This window comes from Echiichthys vipera, assembly GCF_963691815.1.
Source record: "Echiichthys vipera genome assembly, chromosome: 21".
Classification (NCBI taxonomy): Eukaryota; Metazoa; Chordata; class Actinopteri; order Perciformes; family Trachinidae; genus Echiichthys; species Echiichthys vipera.
The window spans coordinates 12609825-12635159 of record NC_139846.1 but is presented as its reverse complement, the minus strand read 5'-3'; the positions used below and the strand labels follow the sequence as shown (position 1 = coordinate 12635159).

At 41.0% G+C, this 25335-nt stretch overlaps 1 protein-coding gene across 2 annotated transcripts in view; it reads left to right on the top strand.

Moving 5' to 3' along the window:
• The window catches only part of ctdspla (CTD (carboxy-terminal domain, RNA polymerase II, polypeptide A) small phosphatase-like a), a 32562-nt gene that overhangs the window by 4220 nt on the left and 3007 nt on the right, over window positions 1–25335 (top strand). For both annotated transcript variants that reach the window (XM_083935952.1, XM_083935951.1), the window contains exons 2-5: window positions 16097–16263; window positions 17451–17483; window positions 19926–20027; window positions 24843–24899. In XM_083935952.1, the coding sequence (XP_083792078.1) occupies window positions 16097–16263; window positions 17451–17483; window positions 19926–20027; window positions 24843–24899 (359 nt within the window). The remainder of the gene's footprint in view (window positions 1–16096; window positions 16264–17450; window positions 17484–19925; window positions 20028–24842; window positions 24900–25335) is intronic.

Here is a 25335-nt window from a genome sequence, read left to right as displayed (position 1 = left end):
TTTTTTTTTTGTTTACAATATGGAATATCACCCCTCTTATTCTTTAAGTGTGCTCTAGTGTTGCACAGTAATGTGTCAGTTTTTCTTTCACACAGCTTAATAGTTCTGTAGAATTTACCCCGAGGTCTTTGTAAAAAGTGTTTGCTTTAAGAAGAAACTTACAACAAACACCAGCTATAGTTTTTTAGGTGGTTTTCCTCGCCGAGGCGGAGTTATACGCTTTCTCTCACAATGTCACTCCCCCTGTCATTACACCGATAGCAGCTCAAGGCTGCAACAACACGGTGTCACAGAGCCCATTAACCTCCAGCTTTGGTCAAGGTACTCTGTCCTACGACATGTCAATGTCTCCTATGGTGATGACATATCATTTGAGTGGAAGCATAGACGAAGAGGAGCAGCACCACTGGGATTTCTGTATACTAATGACATTTTAAAATGATTCCCTGAAAAGCTTGTCGGTTAGGAAATCTTTGCATTGCCAGAAAGAACATGAGGGAAAAAATACTGAAGCTGTAATTATATATTAATCTGGAGAAAAGCCTGCGATTTCATGCACACTTTGCGTTTGAGGTTATTCCTGGAACACGCCGCTGTAAATTAATAAAGTGTTTATGATGTGTGGACCACACCTGCAGGGGTGTGTGCAGCGCAGTTAGCAAGGGGAGTTACTGTGAGTTTTGGCTGCCCTGGAGTCCCTGGCACAACCTGCCACTCTGCCGCATACAGCACTTTGCTGTCATGACCGGACTCAAGTGTTGGGTAGAGGCGCATTTCGATCTTTTCCTTGCCCATTGGTGGCAAAGATTTCTTCTGAGCATAAAGTATATTATTCACAAGCCTCTCTTGAGAAAAACAATGGATTAAAATGTGCATAGAGTGAAGTCAATATTCAATGCACCATTTTGACAGAGAGAAAGAAGAAGAGGAAAGCTGGACTCTGAAGTGCAGGCCCTTATTACAGATTTATGAGCCTATTTCAGCCGGTGCTGCTCAGAAAAACTGATTATCTGCACCTACAGGGAAGTGCTGGAGTGTTGGACACATCTTCATTACTTTGGTCCAATACCACACTGGGCAGCTGATTGGGAAGAGTTGAATGTTTTTCTTCCAAACCTAAGCCCCTTGACTGAGAAGCCTGTTAACTGTATGTGTGGGACCAGCCTCAGTGTGTGGATAAACATGCCTGAAGTGGAAGTTTGGGGATTGTGTTGATTTATGTTTTTTACATTTATTCAGTGTGACAATGAGACTATGAATGTCTTTACAGCTTCAAGTAGAAAATAAATGTATTGTTGTAGTTGTGTTGTTGCTGCTCTGCAAAGGGCTCGTTTGGCATTGTGAGTAACCACGATGGACTCACCAGCACTGAACTTCACATTATGTAAGAGCTCATATACAGTCATCAGTAGAAGCTCCCTTAGGTGTCCCTAAATCCTAGTTTATGGTCTTTTCTCCGTCAGTGCCTTTTCTTGTGACAGTAATTAAAAGAACAGTGTTGGCTTTTAGAAAAATCCATAATATTGATAGTCATATTATAGAAGTTGACATTTTTTGCAAACTCTGAATCGGTATAATCAAAAGTAATAGTAATAAAGTAATAGACATTTTGGGAAATACTTTTATTCTCTTTTTTGTCAAGAGTTAAATGAAACACTTGATATGCTACCATTCATATCCCTTAAGCTACAGTCAGGAGACAGTTAGCTTAACTTAGCCAAGACTTAAAAAAAAGCCTCCAAGGGTAAACACATCTAGCTACCACCTCTAATGCTCACCAAATATATATATATATATATATATATATATATACATATATATATATATATATATATATATATATATATATATTAGGGCTGGGACTTTAACGCGTTAATTACAGAAAAAGTACTGCAACAAAAAAAATAACGCAATTAATAGCAATTTATTTTTGCACAGTGCGGAACGTTGTTCATTGCACAAGTTCCCGCCCGGCCCGTGATACTGACACAAAGGACACAACACAAGAGAAATGAAGCCGATGAGAAGCAAGATGCTGAGTTTTTGCTGCATTCAGTTGGCAACATTTGAGTTCTAAGAAACAACTGAGTGGAAACCTGGACAAGGGCACGGCTGTGTAAAAATTGTGCAAGAGAGATTTCACCTCCCACCGGAGCCCCTCAGCCTCCGCTCCACCCTAACGCTGAACATGCTGCAGCTAATGTTAGCACAGACAACGCTCCAAGGAGGGGCTGTCATTAGTTATTGCATCATTTTTGTTTTTGTGTTTTTGAAAACATCCGAGAAAAAGCTTTCAAGGTTATAGGTTTCAAGTATATTATTCAAAATATTTTTGAAATGTTAGGTTTCCACTTTTCTTGAATATACCGTAAGCACTGTTTCATTTTTTATAAACCAAAACAAATGTGTTTAAGACGTCAAAGTTTAACAAAAAGTTAGTGCTCACTGATAAAAATCTGAATTAATTGCAATTAATTAATTACAAAGCCTCTAATTAATTAGATTTATTTTTTTTAATCCTGTCCCAGCACTAATATATATAATAATATTGTTTGTTTAATCTGTACAGAAACGTAAGTATAAAAACAACCGACAAAGCTAGCTAAGATAGCCTTCTGCGCAGTCATGCCTTATGACAAACTCCACCCAAATACACATATCTCTTATTTAAAAATTAAAATGAAATTGATGAAAAGTCAATTCAAAGGTCAATCTTGAATGTTACCTAATTTTAAAGATTCAAAATATCTTCTAAGTAAACCCACTATTGGACTATCTGGAAGCTATATTCCCGGGTTATAGGCTACTACTCAAAACCTAAGTGCTCAAATTTGTGGGCAAGACAGTTTTTTGACTTTGGACATTGATCTCTCCACTGGGTGAACAGATTTTTACCCTTCAAACTGCATTTGAGGCGTCCATGCCCCTTCGTTCTTTTGCAATTTTAAGTGCAGAGCTCGCCCTTTCCAAACTCTTCCAGTGTTATATATAAAAAAAACACAAGACAGTAGCAGCCCTGCGAGGTTCTGCCTCTCTTGTGCATTTCCTCAGTGGTGGACTTTGATCCTGACAACATAATATAAAAATGTCAATTTTTTTTTTGATAAAGTGTTATAATGGCTGGCAGAGTTTTTTTTCCCTCTGAGACCATGAGTGTTATCTCTTGTGACACGGAATGCATTAGGGAGATTTATGTCAGATTTTCACATCTGCTGACTATTAAGATTCAAGTTAAAAAATCAGCAAAGTGGCCCTTAATTACAAGGCAAGCTGTAAGGATCTATGGATTGTGAGACGCAGCGAAGGAGATGCAATCACACTGCAATCCGTTCCCGGAGAGGCCACAGGGGGAAATAGTGTGGGTTGACTCTTTCTTCATTCCTACACTGGCTGACTGTGAATACTTAAACCATCACTCAGAATGCCGTTTTATCTGTAAAAAAAACAACACTGCAGCTCTAAAGTGTGCTGGCTACCAGCTAGACATTGATCTTTACATCATTTTACTGGCTGTATTGTTTATTTGCTTGCAGTAAATGTGTCCAGTAGAGCCCTCAGATCCAGCTCCGTTGTTGTTGTCCCACATACACTGTCCTTCTTCTTCTGTAAATCCTCAATAGTGCACTAACTATCTCGCTGAAAATAGTTCCACTCAAATGCACTATTTCCTTCTTCGTTTTCCATTTCCTTATTTATTTGTTTACAAGAAACTAGTTTTCCATTACATTATTTATTATGCCATTACCACTCAGTTGTATCATGTTTTGTTTAAGCAAATACATGAAGTCACATAAGCACATGTTCCTGTTGCTGTTTCTGTTGATACAAGAGTTTAATTCCTATTCTGATGAATGGTTGGTGTGTTTGAGTTGACATTCTCATATAAATGTAACGGTTTGTTTCTACACTGAATTAAAGTCAATCAATATGCATTTCAGTTTAGATTTTGAGATATAATTTATTAAGTAAAAGAGTGAATTTAAGTTTATATCCCTCTTTTTATATATCATTTATAGCCTTGTGATTGGCCAGGTTCAAGGAATGTAAATACGTGTGCCTGCTGCCCATCAGAAACGCAACATTAATCTTCTCTCAGTGAAGTATTTTGTTATTCCGTTAGTTGGTTCTGCTGCACAGCAGGGTTTTGGGTTTTTTAGGGCCTCTTTTTATGTCTGTGTGCTTTGGACTGTATGTTTGACGGTATTGTGGGAAAGTTTTATGTTTGAATGTTGCCTCAAGTGTAGCCCATATTCTGCGGTTGCTTGTTTTGGAGAAAACTACTTCAAAATGTTCAGGATGGGCTTTGAAGAGATTATTACAGTCGGATTTCGAGTAGATTCTTTATAAAGGGACACTTGGCCCAGTCGACCTCTATCCCGAGCGCTCATGGGTTGTGGTTGCACTGTCCTAATGTTGTTTGTATTGAACTGAATGAGAAATATACATTTAAGGGCAGGATAACAGAAGAACTCCAAACATACTTTGCGTCTTGTGTCCATTTTCAGCTTTTAGCTTAATTGACTGCAGCTGTCTTTCATCTGATCAAACTTTCCCTAATTCAGTACGGAAAAAAAGCGACTGACGCTCTAATGGTGTATGCTTGGTGTCCTTCGATTTAAACGCAAAGCACTGTTGTGAGATTACATCACTCATGCTTTTCCCGTATGTCTTGACACATCAGCATTCAATGTGAATGAATGGGGGAAGACCATTATTAATGCTCCAAAAGCCACAATCCCTTTGGAGCCGCAGCGGCCTCTGTGCTGCTGCTGCTCTAAAGCCGTTTTCTAACGGGGCTGTTGAGCGTGAACTCGGACAGGCCACGAGCTAGGATTAACTGAGCATCCATCGTTGTCAAAACAGATCAATACCATCAGAGAGAGTTAGGGGTCAAGGAGGAGAGAGTGGAGGTGTTTGTGTGTCAAGAAGAGAAGGCAGGAGACAGTGCTCAAGTAGCATCTGTGTGTCTCTTGGGTTGCAGCCTGGCTCTGACAAGAGGATGGCCTTTCTGAATATTTTGCCCTCTTCTGGGTGGCATTCATCACCAGTAATTGGCTAAAGAAAAGGGAGATCATGTTTTGTCCATAATGATTTTCTGTCACCCTTCCTGAATTATGCTGCCGGCTAGTTTGTCAGATATTTGACAGAAGAGGTTTATACATTTTAAATAGGAATAAGCAAATGCACGAGGGTGGAGGCCGTAAAAGACACAAAGAGGTATTTTTTTCTGCCTCTCCAGAGGTAAAGGTGAATACTGTTTAGCTGTGAATCCCAAAGGGGCACTAACTAGGACATGCTGTGGGTGGAAATGTAGAGATGAACGCCTCTCAGAGAGCAGAGGCATGGGAAACTGTAGCAGCAATACACAAGCAGGACACACACATGCTCACACCGACACACACACAAAAATACATGACCTACTTGTTAGATTCCTTTCCATTCATAGCTAGTAGCATTTTAATGAATCTGATTTATGGAAAAACACACAATTTGTTGTTTTTCTCTCAAGCTAAAAAAAAATTCAGGCCCGACCCTACATGAACCTGCATAGTTTCTGTCCAAGCCAGCCCTGCGCTTGAACCACAGTAGCCCGATCAAAAACCTGATGTCTTTTCAGTGTAGTAACATTTGACACATGATATTATTGACACAATAAACGACACGCACCAAGCCCAAAAATTGGTCATATGCTGTATTTGATAGATTGAAAGAGGCCGGAGTCAAGTGATGGGAGCCTTTGGACGGTTTTTTAGGAAAAAGTCAGGAGACAATAGTCAGATTTCCATATTCAAGTGAACCATAACAGGAAGTCATTGACATTTATTGTCATTCATTTTATTTGCCATATGAAATCATACAAAGTACAATTCCAGTGAAATGTAATCCCATCACCTCCTTCAACTCATACATGATTCATCATAAAGTTGAGTGTAACCTTCAGATCGGTACACAGGAAACAAGAGTCACCAGGTTTAATGATCCAGGATCCAGCCAGTCCACCACAGCCTCCGACATGATTACAGCGTGAGGCATGCCATTCCCGCTCAACTGAAGAAGAAAAAAGCAGGCAAATTTGTGCAAACCAGGTTTTGGCTTAGAATCAAAGCTCTACTTTTGATGCCTCCCTGCTCATGGGTGCTTTGGTATTAAGACTTAAAAGATCATTCCTCAGGTGAGGAGTTTGAAAGAGGTGGTCATTTACCAGACAAAGAGGGTTTGACGAAAATATTCTCTTGATTTCATTGGGGGAGCTGTAAAATCCAGTGTTTTTGCAGCTTGACCTATGTTAGGACTCTGCTCTCTTCGATTTTAACTTCCCAAATTTTATGGAAGATCAATACTAAATTGTTGGAGTTCCCCTTTAAATTCCACTCCGCAAAGCAGCTCAACTTTCAGGATCCCCTTTAAAGCTGCATGGACAGCATTTAGGGGGTCACCGCATGTACGAGTGTGTCCGTATTCAATAAAAGCCTGAAGACGGGCCTTTAATTTCATCTGAAATTAAATCTTTTAATGTTTTTTAACCAACAGACAGGCACGAATGATTTCCAATCAGTCACTGAGCCTCAGGCACAGTTGTAGATGTGAATATAAAAAGATATATAAATAATTAACTGCTGCAGCCCCAAACAACGTGGGCTGTATTGCTGCCGGTTGCGTAAATCCGACAGAATAGTCAGATCTCCCTCATTATTTCTCCCTGGGCTCTCAGTGGGTTAATTCCTACGTGCTTGTCATCTCCTTCATTACGCTGAGCGCTCGAGAAGCAGCAGCCCAGCCCCCCGGGGGGGATGCAGGCAGGCTGGCACCGCCACCAAAGCGCCCACGCTACTGTACGACCGAGGCAGGAAAGCAGGGACAGACCCACCCACATCTCTGTGTCAGCGTTCACGGCAACAGCAGGGAGATGTTGTGCTCTGCAGTACAACACAGGCGCCAACCAAGTGGTTTAATCTCAGCAAACCTTTCACTTCAGATTTAATTGGGTTACTGAGTGAATGTCAGTTACATAAGGTCATGTAGGATGCATGAATTCTCCTGGATTAGTAGGGAAAGAAAGTCAGAGGGGCAGCTGAGGGTCAGTCAGTGTGACTAAAGGCATCTGCTAGAACCGAGTGTACAGTACCTCCACAGCCTGTAATTTTCACTCTGGCCTCAGCTGTCTGTGTGGTGAAGTAAGGAGGCTTAATGGGAATCTATTTGATCATACTCTGCTATTATTGCCTTGATGGCCTCACACATATCCCACCAAGGACCTCGGCACAGTCGACAAACACAGGCTGAAGTGTCAGGCTCATCAGATGGTACCTAACTCCACTCAGCTGTTTGGATTTGCTGTGTTGTATGTGTGTGTGTCTGTGTGTGTGAGCAGACACATGTTCAAGTGTATTGTGAAGCAGATGCTCTTTAAATATTGTTTTGGAAGTCAATCTGCTGTAATTATCATCACCTCTGTGGAAACAATCAATAATCTGCGTAAGAACGGAGGCTCGCGGTGTCCACATGTTCAAGTGCGCTTTAGCAAGACACTGAATTGCTGAACTGGCTCCTGATGGATGTGGATAACAAAAAATGGAACTCGCTTTGAACAAAAGTGTCTCCTTAATGTACATTTTACAATGTAAAACAACATATTGATTTCCTAACCATTAAAGTTATTTATCAAACTAACTGGTTCTAGCTTCTTAAATTTGCTGCTTCTTGCTGTTTTATAACACAGTCAATTGAAATTCTTCGGGGTTTAGGCTGGTGGTCACGGAAAAACAAGCAATTTGAAGACATCTCCTTGGACATTTTCATGGGATGTTTACACTGCATTTTTTACAAATTTTGCAAATAATCGATTTTACAATTACAAGACTAGCTCATCTAGCAGCTCTGTGAACACATACATGCTTAAGAAAGCAGTGTTTACCGTGTGCACCATCGTAGTTTAGCGTGTTAGCATTAGCTAATGAGCAGCAAACACAAAGAAAGTCATTCATTTTTCAAGTATTTGGATATGAAAAGTGACTTGACTTGAGACTTGACCTGCCCAAAAATAAGGATTTGGGACTGGCTTGAGATTGGACCAAATGAGTTGAGTTGATTCTGGTATTTGGTCATAAACCAATCAATCAAATCCATTCAATAGGTATCGAGTTATTTCAGTTCAGAACCAAAGTGTTGGACCACTAGACTAACTAGTAAAAAAAAAGCCAAATATATGCTGGCTTCAGCTGCCCCAATGTGAAGATTTACTGCTCTCCTTATGTCATGGTTATGTGATATCTTTGGGTTTCGGACCGTTGATCAAACCAAAAAAAAGAAACACTTTGAGGATTACATCTTGTGATCATGATCATTTGTACAAAACAATGGGGGGATAATTAAGAAATAGCCAAGAGATGATTAAATGTAGACATTAGTCACAGTCCCTGTCTAAACTTAAAGAGTAAGCTCCGGCTTTTTGGGCATGAATATACATCAAATAAGCCATTGAGACAAAGTTTTTTGGGTGATCACATATTAACAGAAAAAAGGTAATCGACTTGTTTGGGCTGCCTGTCAATATAGACATAACCAGCTGCTAAAGTTTGTAGCATTGTCTTTTTTAATAAACTCCAGGTTCTCTAACTACGTTGTTGGTGCTTCTTTTTATGTGTAGGGACTTTGGTGCTTCTTTGAACAACATTAATGGTTAAAAAAAAGTTGTTTTGGATGGTTTAGCGCTCAGTCCGAGCTACTCGTGTTAGCCCTGTCTGGCTGTTAGCGATCGTTCGGGATTTCTCTGTTAATAGATGATCACCTAAAAAACTTGTCGCAATGGCTTATTGGATGTATATTCATGCCAAAGAAGACCGTGGGTTCGATTTTCGCCAGAGTTACACTTAAAGAATAAGATAACGGTGTGTCTTTTCTCAGCATCCTCCCAGTAGTGTATTCCTTCCTTCCACAGTGTGATTTTGCTGACACATCAAGGAGTTCCCCTCGTCTGTTGCTCTTAGTGATGGCTGAGGACAGAAGCAGCTTCTTCTTCAGGTGTTCAACTCAAGACATTAGATCCCAGGCTCAAGGCTAAGAGTGGATTACCTGTGTATGTGTGTGTAGAGTACTGTTTGTCATTTTTGCTGCAGCTGAATTTATCTCACATGGTGTTATAAGTCATAGACAGCTGGTCCCACTTTTAACACCCCACACTCAAAATCTCAGTGAGGGGAGGAAGGACATTATCGGAAAAACATGCCCACTGCTTGAGGCGAGATCATTTTTGGTTATTAGTGTCTCCTTGCCATGATGTGAAGTGATCACTGTGTCAGGAAGGCTTGTATTTTTCTGTTATGCAGCTTCGTATAGCATGGAAATCCCTGTGGCTCCCGGCTGTTTTATTTCGGTGTATGTTAAGTACTCAGCTGTGGCCTTTAAAACCGACCTGTTTTCCATCTGAATTATTTAAGATGCAACTTCACATGGACCGTTCTCACATTTACCTTCATGCCCCCCAGGTACTGTACACTTTACCTGCCTGGCTGGTCAACTAACTGCTGCTGAAGTTCAAGGTCTGTCACACAGGCATTACCAATACCAATATTCTATAATATATTATTTTGCACTCAGGGATCTTTACTGACATTTTAGGTGGGTCTGCGTTCTCACCAAATAATGTGGTTTAGATCAGGGGCCCGTTTTTATATTGATAATTTTGTTTCGGACCGATCAACCGTGAGGCAAAGTGGAGCACTGAATGCACCAAAAATACCCTATAATAGCCTATAAAGTTATATGATTATTAATCAGCTTTTTTTGCCAAATCGTATGATTTACTCACGGCCTAGTAGCAAATGAGGAGGTCCACGGCCCGGAGTTTAACCTGTTTAAATCCCGTGTCATCATCTGACCAGTAGTGTTTAATTATTACCCGATCTGACTTGTGTTTGTTCCCACACCTCAGCAATGAACTTGTTGAGCAGAGTGTTCATTACTAATAGAAATGATGCCCAAACGACGAAAATAAGTTGTAATAAACCTCAATTAACCTTTAGTTGTTTGCCCTGCTGGGTTGCTCCTCCGCAAGCATTTGGCTCAAGAGTGATAAATGTCCTGACATAAACATCTGAGACTGTATCCAGCAGCTAAACTTAAACCTACCGTCACATTTTAAATGTGTGTGTTGTGACTGTGTGCATAGTTTATGTGCTTCTAAAGCTACTGTAAAGGAGGCCACCTCAAAAGTCTTGAGCTAAGCCGGTGGGATCATATTCCCCTCTCGGAGCTTGGCATTAGTCCACGCTGTGGGTCACGGGGTGATTATCTCTTCCTGTCAGGAATGCTGAGAATTTCCTGCGTTTTCTCTCTCTTCCGGCCTTGTTAGTGGTTGCGCCTGAACATGTGACAGAGAGCCTGGGCTTCGGCTTGCTCTGATTGACTACAGAGCCTTCTATTACTGTTACCTAACGTTCAGCAGGAGCACTGACACAGGCACTGCCATACAGGGAAGGGTTTTTTTGTTGTTTTTTTACAGCTCTCACATCAAGGGAATATGCTGATCGAATGAAGTGTATTCAGTGGGTAAATAATTCTGCACCTGCACCGGCCTCATATCTCTCTCTCTGTCTCTCTCTCTCTCTCTCTCTCTCTCTCTCTCTCTCTCTCTCTCTCTCTCTCTCTCTCTCTCTCTCTCTCTCTCTCTCTCTCTCTCTCTCTCTCTCTCTCTCTCCGGGGAGCTTTTGTTAGAAAAAAACACTTGCATGCAACACCCCTTACCTAGATTTTAGTGACTGGGATCCCTTAATAGCAGAACCACAGATGGCTTGCTATTTCTTGGCTGCTTTAGTGTCTCATTTGACTGATTTAACTTGCTGTCTTTGTGCAGGTCCAGCCTCCTGTGTTCTTAATGGCAAGTGTTGCACTTTAACCTTTTTGCTGTTATTCTCAGAGCATTATGCAAGGCGAGCCGACTCCAGTCACATTCCTGAGCAAGGACATTGAAAGAAAAAAAAGTTTGTGTCAGTCTGTGAAGTATGCTGTTTGTTGATCACTGTACACGTGGCCCTCCGCCTAAACATGTGAACATGCTGCGTGTGTGTGTGTTTGCTCAGTCTCCGACAGCAGTCAACTCTCAGCTATGTTGTTTGTGTCAAAGGGAGAAAGGAAAGCTCTGTTTGTGTAAGGTGGTGGTGCAGGAGGGGGTGGAGTAAGAATCAGACCCAAGTATAGGCTGCCTCGCCACAGTAACTCTCCCCACCCATTCTACGCCCTTTTCTCCCCGTCCAAACTCCCTCTCCTTTCTCTCTAATGCTCTCGCACTGCCACCTGCTTTTTCAGGGCGGTTTTGAGGGGCAGCAGACCAGGGCGGGAAAATGTAGACTGTCTCAAAATGGAGGAGCAAAGAATGAGATCAAAGCGTTTGAGGAGATTGGGGCGGGCAGTGTTGGGAAAGTTGATTTTCTACACGAACTAGTTCAAAGTTTAGCTCACAAATTTTAAAATGAACTAGTTCAGTTCACAGTTCATAGAGAGAGCTTTCACACCTACAGTATATTCTCATAACCATGAGGAATTGCTTGAATTGTCTTTTTTTTAATGAGGAATCATTAAAAGAAAAATAGGACAAAAATATAAGATTGTTCCCATCCTCACCGACCTTATCATAACACGTGTTTAAACAAGAATACGACGCCTTCTTGCTGCTTTGTCCCCTACACGTTGCTGTCGCCTCAATGCTGTTTTTTGTTTTGATGACGTGACACCAATAGCTGGTGTTACAAGATTGGGTGTTTTTTCCGCTACATATTAAGCCCATTTACAGTGTGATTTAGCCTGTTTTTGCCTGGAAGGCTCCGTACAAATCTGGCGCCCTATTAAACGAAGTTAAACTGAGAGAGCGTGACATTCACATACACCAGAATGAACGCGTTCACAGTAACGTTCATCAGGCAGTAATACAGAACTTCAGTTCATGTTTATCGTTCAATGAACACATTCAGGCACAACACCAAAGGCAGGACTCAGGGTCACTCCAAACTGGAAAACTTACTTTGTCCAATGACAGGTCTCTGTTTCCACCTCTAATGCAATGGAAGTGTTTGTTGAGTTGTTAATGAAGTATTTAATAAATGGTCAGGGGGTTAACTACATATTTAATAAAGAACCCATTGAACATTTACTCCTAAGACAACAGCAAATGTTATCTTTAATTATAAATGTCAATTTGTTTCCAGATTCTCTTCAGCAATTAGGGCTTCCACAGAATATAATTTTTCATTTTTGCTTATTATTGGTGAGTATTGGTTAATTATTTGATATTTTAGTCTATAAAACATTGTGAAGAAAAGGTGGAGCCCAAAAGTCCTGGAGCCCAGTGTGACATCTTCAAATTGCGCGTTTTATCTGGCCATCAGTCTAAAATGAGATTTAATTTCCAAGTATATAGCAAAGAGACAAGCAGAAAATCATCACTTAATTCATCATCACAGCTTTAAGAACAACTGTCCTTGGAGGAAGATGAAAGCCAGTGAACCAATTGATTCATATAGCATTGATAAAGATTTTATCAAACGTTAACAAAACCCTTGGATACAGCTTGTAAACCTTGATAAAATATGCCTTTATTTATTAGAAAATGGTGCCCATTTCCCAAAGATATTCCCCTCACCTAAAATGCTTTGCCATTTCACACTATGACTGAACGGACCTTTTACATTTTATAGTTTATGTTCTTTAAAGGTCATGTCACAATATGAAGTTCGGCAAATGCATTTAATTCCACCACCTTAAGTCCCTTCAACCTAACGAGACTTCCTTGTGTGTGATCGGTAGGACTGGGTGTTTAAAAAATGATGATACCAGCACCAATATTAGTCCCCTTAAAGTGGTACTTCATTCCATACCTTTTTTTTCTGCTTCATTCGATACCCTTCATGTGATTGGAAGCGTCTCCGCATGCTGAACTGAACTCAGATACACCACGCACGACACCACACCACACCAAAGACTGTAAGGGTTGTAGCTGCTGTCGTAGTCGCCAAATCACATGACGCATTAAATCGAAGAACGCTTGCGGTGATTAGCTCCGAGGAAAACCTTACAAGTAGTCTTTTTTTAGATCTGGCCTGGGTACAAAAAGGATTAAATGCATGTATCGTTTGACTGGAGAAGTTTCGATACTATTTGTACTCTCACAAGTACTGGCTGGGTTATTTTAGTCAATACCATTTAAAGGTATCGAGGACCGATACCCAGCCCTAGTGATTGGTGGCCTTGCTCTTTCAGTGTGTTTTGTTTTGCCATTTCTCTAATCAGATAAATTCTTGTTGTGTTCAACTATTAAGACTTTCTCTGTGTAAAACAGTAAACATTCAAGTTTACTTTTAAATCCCCAGACAGAGAGAGATATAGTGTATACTTCTAGTCTGTGTACTTTAATCCGTTTGCTGTACCAGCATTGACTGCATCAAGTCTACGAGGGTAGGTATAGGAACACAACATGTTGCCTTCCAGTTCCGAACGTATAGCTGGGTTTGTTTACCAAAGTGCTGCTTCTCTGGAACATCTATCAGGGACGAGGAAGAGCCTTGGCAAGCCTTGGACTACAAAGACGGAGAGATAACAAAGAAGATGAATTGCCTGCAGCCTGTCAGATCCAGTCGGAGCAACCCAAGGATAGTTCCAGACGTCAATCTGAAGGCTCTCAGAACACGAGCAGGCTGCAGCAGCCTCGGCATGCATGGCTAACTGGGCCGCCTTTCTCACACGGATGTATGAACACGTTAACAAGGGAAACAGGGACGATATGTAATGGCTGCTCCGAGGCACGAAAATGATGAATCCAGCGACAGTCAGTCCTTGGACACTTCAAAGTCCTGAACAGATTTGGGATTTCCATGCCTGGAAATTACCTGTAAAGCAATTAAACTGGCAGAATTTCTGTTTCAGGAACACCTCGGGATAATTGCACTGTCAGATTTTAGCCTTTCCGCTGGAGCTGCCCAAATTTCTATATTTATCCGCTCATCCCCACAGAGAGAAAATCTAAAAATCATAATCTGTGATGCAACATTCATACAGACATACAGACCATTGGAGCCCGCTTGTTTCACTTCTGTCAGTGTGAAAGTAGGCCATGGGCTTCAGAGACAGTGAAGGAGGAATGATGTAACCAGGGACCTATATGTGTATGATATTTTCTCCCTGGAGCTTCGCAGTACTCTGCCGCTGATCAACCCTTTCTCCCCAAGTATGTGAATCTTGGTTATTGTCAAATATAGTCAAATAAGAGAACTCATAGTCTTGCTCTCTCCTTCTTCCTTGATGTTAATTAACTGGACTACCTTCCCAAAGGGCACTCTGACAAGGACTATGTTTGTCCCTGTGCACCCTCGTTGTGTTGTACAACATACAGTATACATCTCAGCCCCTTCTGTCACGATAATGCGATGATGCATGTGAAACAGTCTGCAGCTGTGAGCATCACTTTGTTCTTTTTCTTCCTGAGGATGCTTTTCATCAAGGCTTTTAAATCTATACCCACTCTCAACACATGACATTGCTGTGAAATGGCACAAAAACAGCAGTTGATTCAAAGTCGAGAGGCCATTTTATGTCTCAGTGTTTTTTGTTGACATAAACACATTAACACCAAAAATGTTCTCTATTTTCACTAAAATGCGAGCTATTTGTACTTTATTTGAGTATTTCCATTTTTACTTCGCTGAATTTAAAAGGGAAATACTTTTCATTTTTTTCCACTACATTTATTTGACAGTTATAGTAATCAGTTTCTATAGAAATGAGGTTTTTACAAACAAAGCATGATAAGCTATGCTATTATTTTTTACACAAAGGATTAAAAGAAGACATTTCAGGACTTTGTGTTAAACTACCTAAACAGCACATAAAACAGCATTGTAGTATATATAAGTATAACTCTCAAAGGGGCTACTTTTCTTCATTGAGTATTTTATCTTGAATTCATTTTACGAAGCTACAGCCACGTGACAACTTAGCACAAAGACTAGAAATGGGGGGTCAGCTAGTCTAACTCTGTACAGTAACAAAAATGAACTCATGTATCTTGTTTGTTATATACCAAAATGCCATTTTAAAGTGACCTATGTACTGGATTACTTTGGACAGAGACAGGCTAGCTGATTCCCCTTTTTCTAGTCTAACCTAAGCTAACCGCCTGTCCGTTATTGTAAAGTTACAGCTAGCAGATATATATTATTTCCCCCCATACAGCAAAAAAAGTGTATTCTTTAAATGTGAAAGTATTCATTACATTCCTAAGGTTCATACTTATATTTTGGTTTTCTACTAGAGCATAAAGTGGGATGTTGAGGGTTTGTGGGCCAATCCCTCTGCAGGGCCTACAAAATGCTTGGCATCACAGGGGCCAGCCAGCAAAGGGCCATCAAGTTGGCCACTGATGCAGCAGAAGTGGCATCAAGGCTGCTGTGGATCAGGAGGGGAGAGGCGTGGCGTGTAGGGTAGTAGCGCTCCCTGGACACAAGCTGGGTCCTGATCAACCCTGGCTGGGTCGCCTAGGGGAGGGGGTCTGATTGTTGAAAGACCCGAAACCCCTGTGATCCTAGGTTACATCACTGATGATGTGTCCAGGTGCACCAATGGTTTATCTAAAAACATGCTTTAATGTTTTAAAAAAACACCTTTTTCTCATATTGTCTGTATTCACCCTCTGTCTGTTTTAGCACTTGTGCCTTTTAGACTCCCTCCTGAAAAAGCTCAGTCTGACCTGATTGGTCAGTGTTTCTGCATCTGCTCTATCTGCATCTCTGCACAGTCATTGCAGTCGGGGGATGATTGTAGCAGCACTGTAGCTACAATTTCTACCCATATATAGTATAGTTGTGACATCACAACCTTACAGAAGTCCTGACGGCTCGTTAAAAGGGACAGTTTCTGAATACAGGCTGTGTGCATTTACCTGTGGATTGAGTGTTTTGATACTTTCACAGCATTAATACAGCACCTCGACCTGCTTTTAAATGAAATAAAAAAAGACATGTTTTTATAATATGGGACCTTTAAGTACAACATCTGAATACTTCCTTGGCACATGCAAATAACCTCGCTCTTTCTTTCTTTTCTCTTCCAGTCTCCCAGTCCAACAGCAGCCTCAAGAAGCATCGCAGCCGGAGCATTTTCAGCCCCTTCTTCTGCTGCTTCCGAAACTACAATGACTACCATGTGGAGCCACCACCCGCCAACAACAAGACACTTTCTCTGCCCCCCGCGCCGGAGGAGAATGGCAGTCCTCCCAAGGTGACGCTCATTTTTTTCTCACGTCATTCTTGGCCAGATAATCCAAATACCATTTGCATCCACATGACTCAAAAGCAAACCTTGTAGGAATTAGTTGATATTTTATGACAGGACTCTTAGTTTGACTGCAGAGATCCAGTAACATTTGTTTGGTTTTGTTACAGTGAGCTTGTTAGGGTTTGCCTTTCCCTGCAGAGAGCTGAGGCTGAGGCACTGTGCAGCCTCGCTGAGCTCCCTCCACAAATTTTTCCAGCTGCTTCAAACCCGTTGAACCCAGAGGTTGTTTACCATCCACTGCTTGAAAATTCGGGCTTGCTTCCCATCTTGCATTCTTCGATATCTGCCTACGCACACAACCGCACACACACAAAATAACACACAGAGCACCGAGCACGCTTAGAAGCTCAAGAGACGCACACTCTTTCTGGCGAGTCTTACCATATACCCATGACAACACATGTACGCACACATACTGCTTTAATCCACATAAAGTGGGCCTTGTGTGTGTCTGATGTGATGGATTGCCTGGCGCCCACGCCTCCCCCTCTCCTCACACACACTCTGACCAGTGTAGTGAGGATGTGTGAAGTGAAGGTTCTGGCCACGGGAAAAGGCGCCAAACCCCCAACCTCCTCCACAAACACGGTGTTCTGCTGCCAAGGCAGGTACACTGGGCTATAAATGGAGCAAAGTCATATCACATTTCCACTCCTGTTTACCTGTAAATGTCTCTCATTCAGGAGAGGAATGTGTGGCCCTTTACAGACACTATACATGTGGTCGGCCCTGACCCGCTACGGACCCCCTCCTGAACAAATGAGTTCCCATTAATTTCGAGTGAACCTCGCGAACCTGGCCATAAAAAGCCTTGTAATAGTGGAGGGCTGATTTTGGAGTCCCTCCCAGCAGTGTACTGTTCCTGGATCTCTGGCCAGACGTGTTTGTTACTATGGCAGCGCTGTTTGTTTTTGAGCAAGTTGTTCTCACTTTCTATCACAGTGTGTACTAAGGTATACGTCCCCTTTTCTCTGTGTCCCCCTCCCTCTTTCTCTCCCTGCACATTTGTTTATCAGAATGTAGTCGCAGTGGATTTCTTCCTCGCAAAGGTTCTTCACTGTTTTGCTTTCTGTTTTTACCACCCTGTCTCAATCTCTCTCTTTTTCTCTCTCTTTGTTTATTTTCTCCAGTGTGACCAGGTCCAGGTCATCCCCATCCCCAGTGTATGTATTATTATCTTTCCTTCTTTCTTCATCTTAGCGCTTCATCGTTCTAGCCGCATGTGTTGGCACAAAGGTGACTTTTCTTTTGCACTGTCCCATTCTGATAATCTTACAGGCTTTGCATTATGACGCTTTCCCTCTGATGGTAGAAAGAAGTAGTCAAAGTCCATTCATTATCATATGATTTGTATCTGACTTTGTCCTTTTGTCCATTTCTCCCATTTCCCTCCAATCACTGGAACAGAACATGAGATTAATTTCTTCCTTGGATCAAATTCATTGAATCTTACGCCAGACCTTTACAGCTGCAGTTTGGATCGACAAATGGATGGCTCGCCCTTAAAACACTTTATTGAATTATGTATTTGTCTCGGCGAGCAAAATTACATTGTGATTATGCACTCAGTGGTCAATGAACTACTGTGTGTCCTTTAGAAAGGGGGGATTAGGTTCAATGATTTGTACTTCATCAGACTTTGTTTGTGCTGAAGCCCCATTTCATTTAGCTAATTTGGAAGCTGTGTGTTGCCTGTGGTTTACTGTAATTTAGGATATTCACACTCACAGCGCCCCACATTGCAGCCAAGCTTTAAACTACACCACCCAGCAGACACCGCCCTGCAATGGCAGGAAGTGCATGTGGCGATGAGGTCTGCTCTTTGTATTCCCGGCAGGGTCGCAGCGAGAACTCAGAACTCGAGCAGACCTGGACAGGTTGTCTTTGACGGCCTTTACTGTAACGCAGTGTTGAAGGCATCAGGAAGAAGCCAACCAAGATATCTCCTCAACTTTGTCTTAATGCAAAAATATCAAAATACCAAAAACTCATCACAAATATATAGAAACACACAGGCATACAAATAAACAGTAAAACTTTACGTAAACCCTCCATACTTAGCCATATATAGACACTTAAAAATGGTTTATAACACATAATAATGCACTTGTAATTAAATAGATAATTTTTAGTGCATTAATATATCTGTCAACATTTCTAATTTCCTCTATGAAGCATTCATTACTGTAAATTATACAAAATTTAATATAACAATATGTTGTAAAGTATATCAGATATGCGTTTGATTTAAGAAAAAAAAATCAACTCTAGGCCAAATAAGTGATTACTTCTGGATCTGTTCATCAGCACATACAGTGTGCCCATATGTAATGGGAATAAAAAAAGAAGTATTAACAGATTAATAATTGCATTATGAATACATGTAATTGCAGTAAGTACTTCATTAATGAATAGAGTAAAGTGTTGCGTCCATTAGAACACCAATTTTAATTTCATATATTGCAGCACACTTGGATCACTTTATATTTCTGCCCATATAATCCCCAAATACTGTGTATATATAACTTTAATTAGTTCACTTCTGATGTTATGGAAATGATTTTATTATTCTCTAATTTTGAGAACCAAAGAAAACACACAAAACAAACTGGCAATGAAACGTGCTTATTGCTTTTGTCATCGTTGATTTCAAATAGTAGAAATATGGTCGTCATTTAAAGAGATATCTTGGCCCACATCTTGGCGATGTGGGCGTTGTGCCGCCGAATGAAGCGTTATTAGTTTGGGATAGCGCCCCCTGGCTGTAGCTTCAAGTGAAGACCTTCTGCTTTATCACAGTGCAGCTCCCTGGTGAAAATGTCATGGTCCCTGTCAACTGTTTTTTCTTTGCTCAACCTGCATGTGCAAATCACATTCATCACGCCCTGACAGGAAGTCATTCAGTGTCCTTGCTCACAGGGAATTCTTCCCATGATACATCAGCATGCAGTCCCGCGTTAAGACATGATTAGTACAGTCAGCCAGGACTAAATGTATGAAAAAAACAGATACATACCGAACATGGCCGGCATATAGTCCAGTGGCACAAGTGTGTGTATAAGATTGACGGAGTCCTTGCTCTCACCTCTATATAGATTCGTGTTAGTGTGTGAGTGTGTGTGTGTGCCCCCTATGGCCGCACCATCTGCCCCGTACCTGTCTGTAACCTCAGGCCTGCTTGGCAGAGGGCACAAGTGTTTCTCCTTTTCCTCCTGACCCTGAAGGCAGCACAGTCACAGAGCTCAGTCAACATGAGGTAATACATAAAATATCAGCAGGGTCTCGACAGTCAAAGCCCACACAGAGGTACATATACTCAAATTAGTTATAATAATACAAGTAGTTTTAATATGAGATGTCCCCAGTCTTATATCAAACATCCTGAATAAGCATCAGGAAGCTAAGTAACACCTCCCTGCTGGTCATTTAAGCTGTTAAATGTTTCTTTAGCGTCACGGCCAAGTGGTAATCTCCATCACTCTAACTGAGCCGTCATCCCACCCTCAGTATGAGTGTGTGTGTGTTTGAGAGTGTGTTCTACAACTCTAATAAACCCCTGTATATACAGTTTATGATGTTGTAAAGGTTGTGTATTGTCTCTGCAGCCTCCAGCCAAGTCCCTCCTGCCAGAGGTCAGTATAGCTGACTATGGCAAGAACTGTGTGGTGATCGACCTGGACGAAACCCTCGTGCACAGCTCCTTCAAGGTATTTTGCCACATACACACACACGCACACGCACACATACACACACACACACACACACACACACACACACACACACACACTCAAGTACGCATTTAAGTTTATAGACACTCATCGTTTCAGTTGCGTCATGCTGTTATTTCACAGCCTGAGATGGATAATGGGATTATACAGAAATAAATCCTTGAAGATGCAATTCTTTGCTGTGAATACGAGCACGGTGGCATGATGACAATAAGCACGAGGCGCCACTGAGCTGGAACACATAATCGCAGGAAAGTATATCAGTTAGGGTACTACGGCTTTTATACCCCAGTTAAAACAGGAGAAAGCGAAAAAAGGAGGTCCTAACGTTATTATAACAAGGCGTTGGCATGGCAACCAATACATCCTCAGTAGCTCTGCATCATGCTGTTCATCAGCATGCCCAGTTAGCAGGAGGTACCTACAGTATTATCTCTGTCTTGCGAAATGAATGTGCAGTATGATCAGAATGTCAGCTTTTTATGAGCATACAGCCTCAGTATTGCTGTACATTTCACTGACGTTACCAAAACGATGAGACTTTAAAGAGTTAAAGGACAATAGACTCCTGTGTCTCACCATCAAAAGTTCCCTCTACTGACACACCTGGCTCACCTAGTGACCCACTTCAGCACAGCTCTGCCTCGGCCCCAGCTGATCTGGTTTCATCCGTGCGTGCTGTACCTGTCCCTGAGTGTCTTTTGTGTTCAGCATGAGAAAGCCAGAGAGGTGCGCAACAAAATAGCTTCAAGGTGAATCCGTAGAATCTTCTTTGTTTGCTCTAGTTTTGCTCAACAGTGAAAGGAAACTATTTGTTCACCAGAACGACTGCTGAGAAAACATGTTAAGTACATTTTCATACTGCATGACTGGGAAGTAATTTGCTGTGGAAAGCCAGAGGAAGAGAAAAATGTACTCACACTGTAGTGGACCCACCCATTATGGTCAAAAGCCAGCAGTACGGGGCCACACACACGTACGTGCTAACCCACACACAAGGGTGTGTCCAAAACAGTGTAGTGTTGCCTTGAATGACGGGATGAATTTTCGCAGAAATCCTGGATCTGTTCTGATAGTCTGGAGGGTTTTATTTTCCTCCCCTGACAAAACAAGTCAGAAACTCACACAGAAACTATTTTTTTTTTTTATCCCCATGTCTTCTACCCTTTTGATGGAACTCAGTTGCACACGGTATGCTCATTCTGTCTAAATGCATTTAGCTCAGACATCAGTATTCAGTATGAAATGGATTCAGGAAGTGCAATAAATTAAAATCAGTTGGGAGAGGAAAAGAGTGAAGCATAAAGCGACGCACACGTAGCATTTTCAGTTCCGTTCAGAAGGCTGCAGGATTTCCTGTCCATTATTTTCCCTAAAAGTGAAGTCATTTTGAATTAACATGTTAAGCACTTTAATACACAAGTCACCATTTAGAATTAGACAATTAGTGCAGAAAAGCAACTAGAAAGTACAGGATATTTCACATGCACAGATGGACACAGACTCAAAGAGAAACATTACATAACACATCACATACTGTGTGCTTCATCCTGCATCTTATGGATGAAAAGATAATTCCTGGGCCTGCTCCACGATTAGATCCAGTGTGTGTTGGATGTGTAAAAATGGCTGACATGATAAATGTTATATGATAAAAATAGTAAAGCTTCTTAGAACCAATGTTACAAAGTGCCTTACAGAGAAAAGATGATGAAATACTCAAATAAGAATAAATTTAGTCAAAACAGACAGCTCGTGGCCATAAATATTCGGACACAGGAATGTTACACCCATTCGATTGTTAAACATCTCATTTCAAATTCAAGGGCATTAATCCGCTGCTGTAACATTATCCACTGTTCTGCAGAGGGTTTCCACAATATTCTGGGGACCTGGCTGCTTGGATTTGATCCCATTCAGCCACAAGATGACACCAAAAAAGAGAACCATTGATTTATGGACCTCACAGTATTGGCCTTGTTGTGTCGTAACTGTTGCCAAAAATGTTGGAAGCACACTATTGTCTAAAATGTTTATCATGCTGTAGCAATAAGATTTATTGTAACTGAAACCGACAGGCCAAATCATTAAAAACAAAGTAATGGTTGAACAAAACAAGACACTTGAAGAGGTCAACTTAGCCCCTGAGAACTTGTGAAGACTATTTTCTGGTAAAATGTATCTATATAGATATATATTAAGAAAATAATCTGCATATTAAACAATGATGAAAATAAGCCTTTAAAGGCTTTAATATACAGAGGCTAAGTCCTCGCTGGAGCGGCCCGGGTTCGTTTGCTGCAATTTCCCCCTCTCTGTCCCCCATTTCCTATCAACCTTCAGCTGTCCTGTCAAATAAAGGCATAAGAAAATCATGTAATAATTGTAATATATATATATATATTTATACTCTGCTAAAGAGTGCCCTGTCCACATGCTTGTGAAGATATTGTAAAAATCTAAGATGCATCGTGTATACAGCAGAATAAGAGATCAGGTATAAAACCTTAAGTTGGTAAATGACCAGTAAATAAGAATTAAGTGATTTAAAAGAAGTGAGAGTAAGCGTCTCCTGCATGTCATCGCAGATATACTGTAGGTGGGCAAACCTGATGTGATGGGACCTGTCTTTCAGAAGCACGTTTGGACAATAATACCAAATGATTAAGTGTTGTGATATGTATGTATGTAAATAAACACTGGACCACAGTCAGAATGTCATCATCAGCCCAGAAGAAGTTCCATACGTCAAGTCTGTTGAGGTCAACGCTTGTTCAGCAAAGAACACTCTCCGTTCTCCCCATTTACTTTACCCCTCTCTCCCTCCATTTCTCTTACACATACATCCTCCGATATCTTTTGCCGTCTCAGGCCCATTACAGAGCGGCGCGATGAGCATCTGTTGTACGTTCAGTCTTCAGGTGATGGAGTGATTCAGCAGAAGAGTAACAGGCAGAGGCCAAGTCTGTCTCTGCATCTCTCCCTCCATCTGTGTCTCTCCTCTTTCTCTTTTCTCTTTTTGAAAGTTGGACCAATGCCTGTCACTGGTTTGGCTGAATTCTGGATCTGTTTTTAGACAATTGAAGCTGCAGTCTTTACGTTCTCTGATGTGAGCTTAAACCAGAGCTGAATATATTACAAAACTGATCCGTAGACGCACTCACATCTGTCCGTCATCTGTCTGGGATCTGCATCTTTGATTGTGCATTAACTCACTCTTGCGTCACCAAACGTCTCCAGTACAGAAGGTCTATTGTTCCACTGTCACCACCATAATGTTCATATTAGACAGATTAAACAGGTGACATGTGGAAGGTCAAAGTGCTGTGTTTAGTATTCCTACAGCAAACACCCCCTCTGCTGGGTGGCATTGGACAGTACAATGGGATGTAAATAGGTTTATATTAAAGAAAAAACAAAAAAACAACAAAAAATCCTCTTCAACTCTACGTGAAGTCCCCCTTTTTAGCATTTTTTAGCATTAACATTAAGGCTTATAAATGGTTTGTTGTAGAATATAGTTTTACACAGCCAAAAGGATTTTTAAGTGTTAATTCATTGTCGACAATTTTAACTTCCCTTATGAAGACATATTTTATATTAGGCTACTACAGATGTGTTCAACTGAGTTATATCTACTACATTATAATGTGTTATAAAACATTTTTTACGTGAAGTGATGTCAAAACAGTAACTAGGCTACATATTTGGAAAAAAAACAAGCTAAGAAAATATATTTTTTTAATAAATTCCATATAATGCCATAGAAATATTTAATAAAAAAAAATAAACAGTGTGTAAAATTGGCAGGAAACATAAAACAAATGTTAAAAAACAAATTGCAGTGACACTAGCTAGTGTAGCTAGTAAAGGCTAGCAGTTAGCCAGAGTCATGGCTCATCGTGGCTAGCTTTAGCTGAAGATAATTTACTACGTTTTTCCAACTGGTTCCTGTAGCCTAGTTGAAAAATTAATTCAGATGCTCCAACATATTAGCAATGATAGCTTGTTATAGCACATACATACATCAGGAGCTAAATGCAATGATAACAGAGAATAAAGGTAAAATCAAACAAACCTATGTAGCTACCTGTATGTAGCCTAGCATTGCTACATAAACATATACAGCCTAGAAGTGTAAATGAAAAATATATGTAAAACTACTTTACCAAAGAATAGTGTTGTAGATGTACATGGATTCTTTAAATACCAGTGGATGAATTACAGTCAATTCTTCTGAATAATCCTCTATTCCTTTGTGTCTACAAAAACTACCCAAGCAGTTGACAGCCAGTAAAGCTTTTTTCATGCTTCTTAAAAACATTTTTTCTCTGCGTCTATGTCAACTATGTTTCTTTCTTTCCTTTTCACCAAATGACACTGCCGTGCCTCCCACCTAATCCTTTCATCCTCGTCTTTCCCCCCTCCTCGTCTTCCACCCACACCCCTTCAGCATCTATCTTCCTGCACCTCTCCTCTACCCTTTCTTGCTTTAAAATATGACACAAGTCGGCACTCCTGTCCGTGTTCACGCATGTCATCTTCTCCAGCTCCTAGGTTTCTCCCCGGAGTCTCACTTCTGGTTTTTATTTAACACTGAGCTACAGAGAGGCACAGTATGCTTAAAGACTTCCCAGTTTGCCCGGGGCACCTCATAAGAGTGTTTTACCTTTCCCAAAAATGTGAGCATGTTGTTGAGCTGCTTCCTTGTCAGATTGTGCTGTTTTGTGAGCACACACGGAAAAAACACAGCAGAAGTTTTGAATCCTTTCTGTGTTTCTTGTCTTCCTACAGCCCATCAGCAATGCAGACTTCATTGTTCCAGTGGAGATTGATGGCACTGTTCATCAGGTACTGTGTTCAAGAAGAGCGCTTGAATAAAAGAATATTTAATTTATAAGATCTCCCTTGGAGGCTGCGGCTTCATTGTCTTCCTATCTTATTCTCTATTATCTCACAGTAACGTAAAAAGTGGGACAGCAGCGTATACACTCCTCCTCTGTGTAAAGATAGATGGGCTGTGACTTGAGTGTGTCACCTGGTAAACAAATGTCACAGCGCGTGTTGAAGATACTGTTGAGTGAGCAGCAGAAGAGATGCTTCACAAATGACAAATGTCTGCGTTTGAGAGAGAAGTGACAGCAGGAAAGAAGAAACAGGCACCGTTTACGCCTGCATTGTGATTAGACTTGTGCTTCACTATAAAGGTTTATTTCCAGCATCCTGTTTGAACCTGAAGCAGCAAACCTTGTAGCTGTGACCTGGTTCAAGTAATCCAGGATAGGCT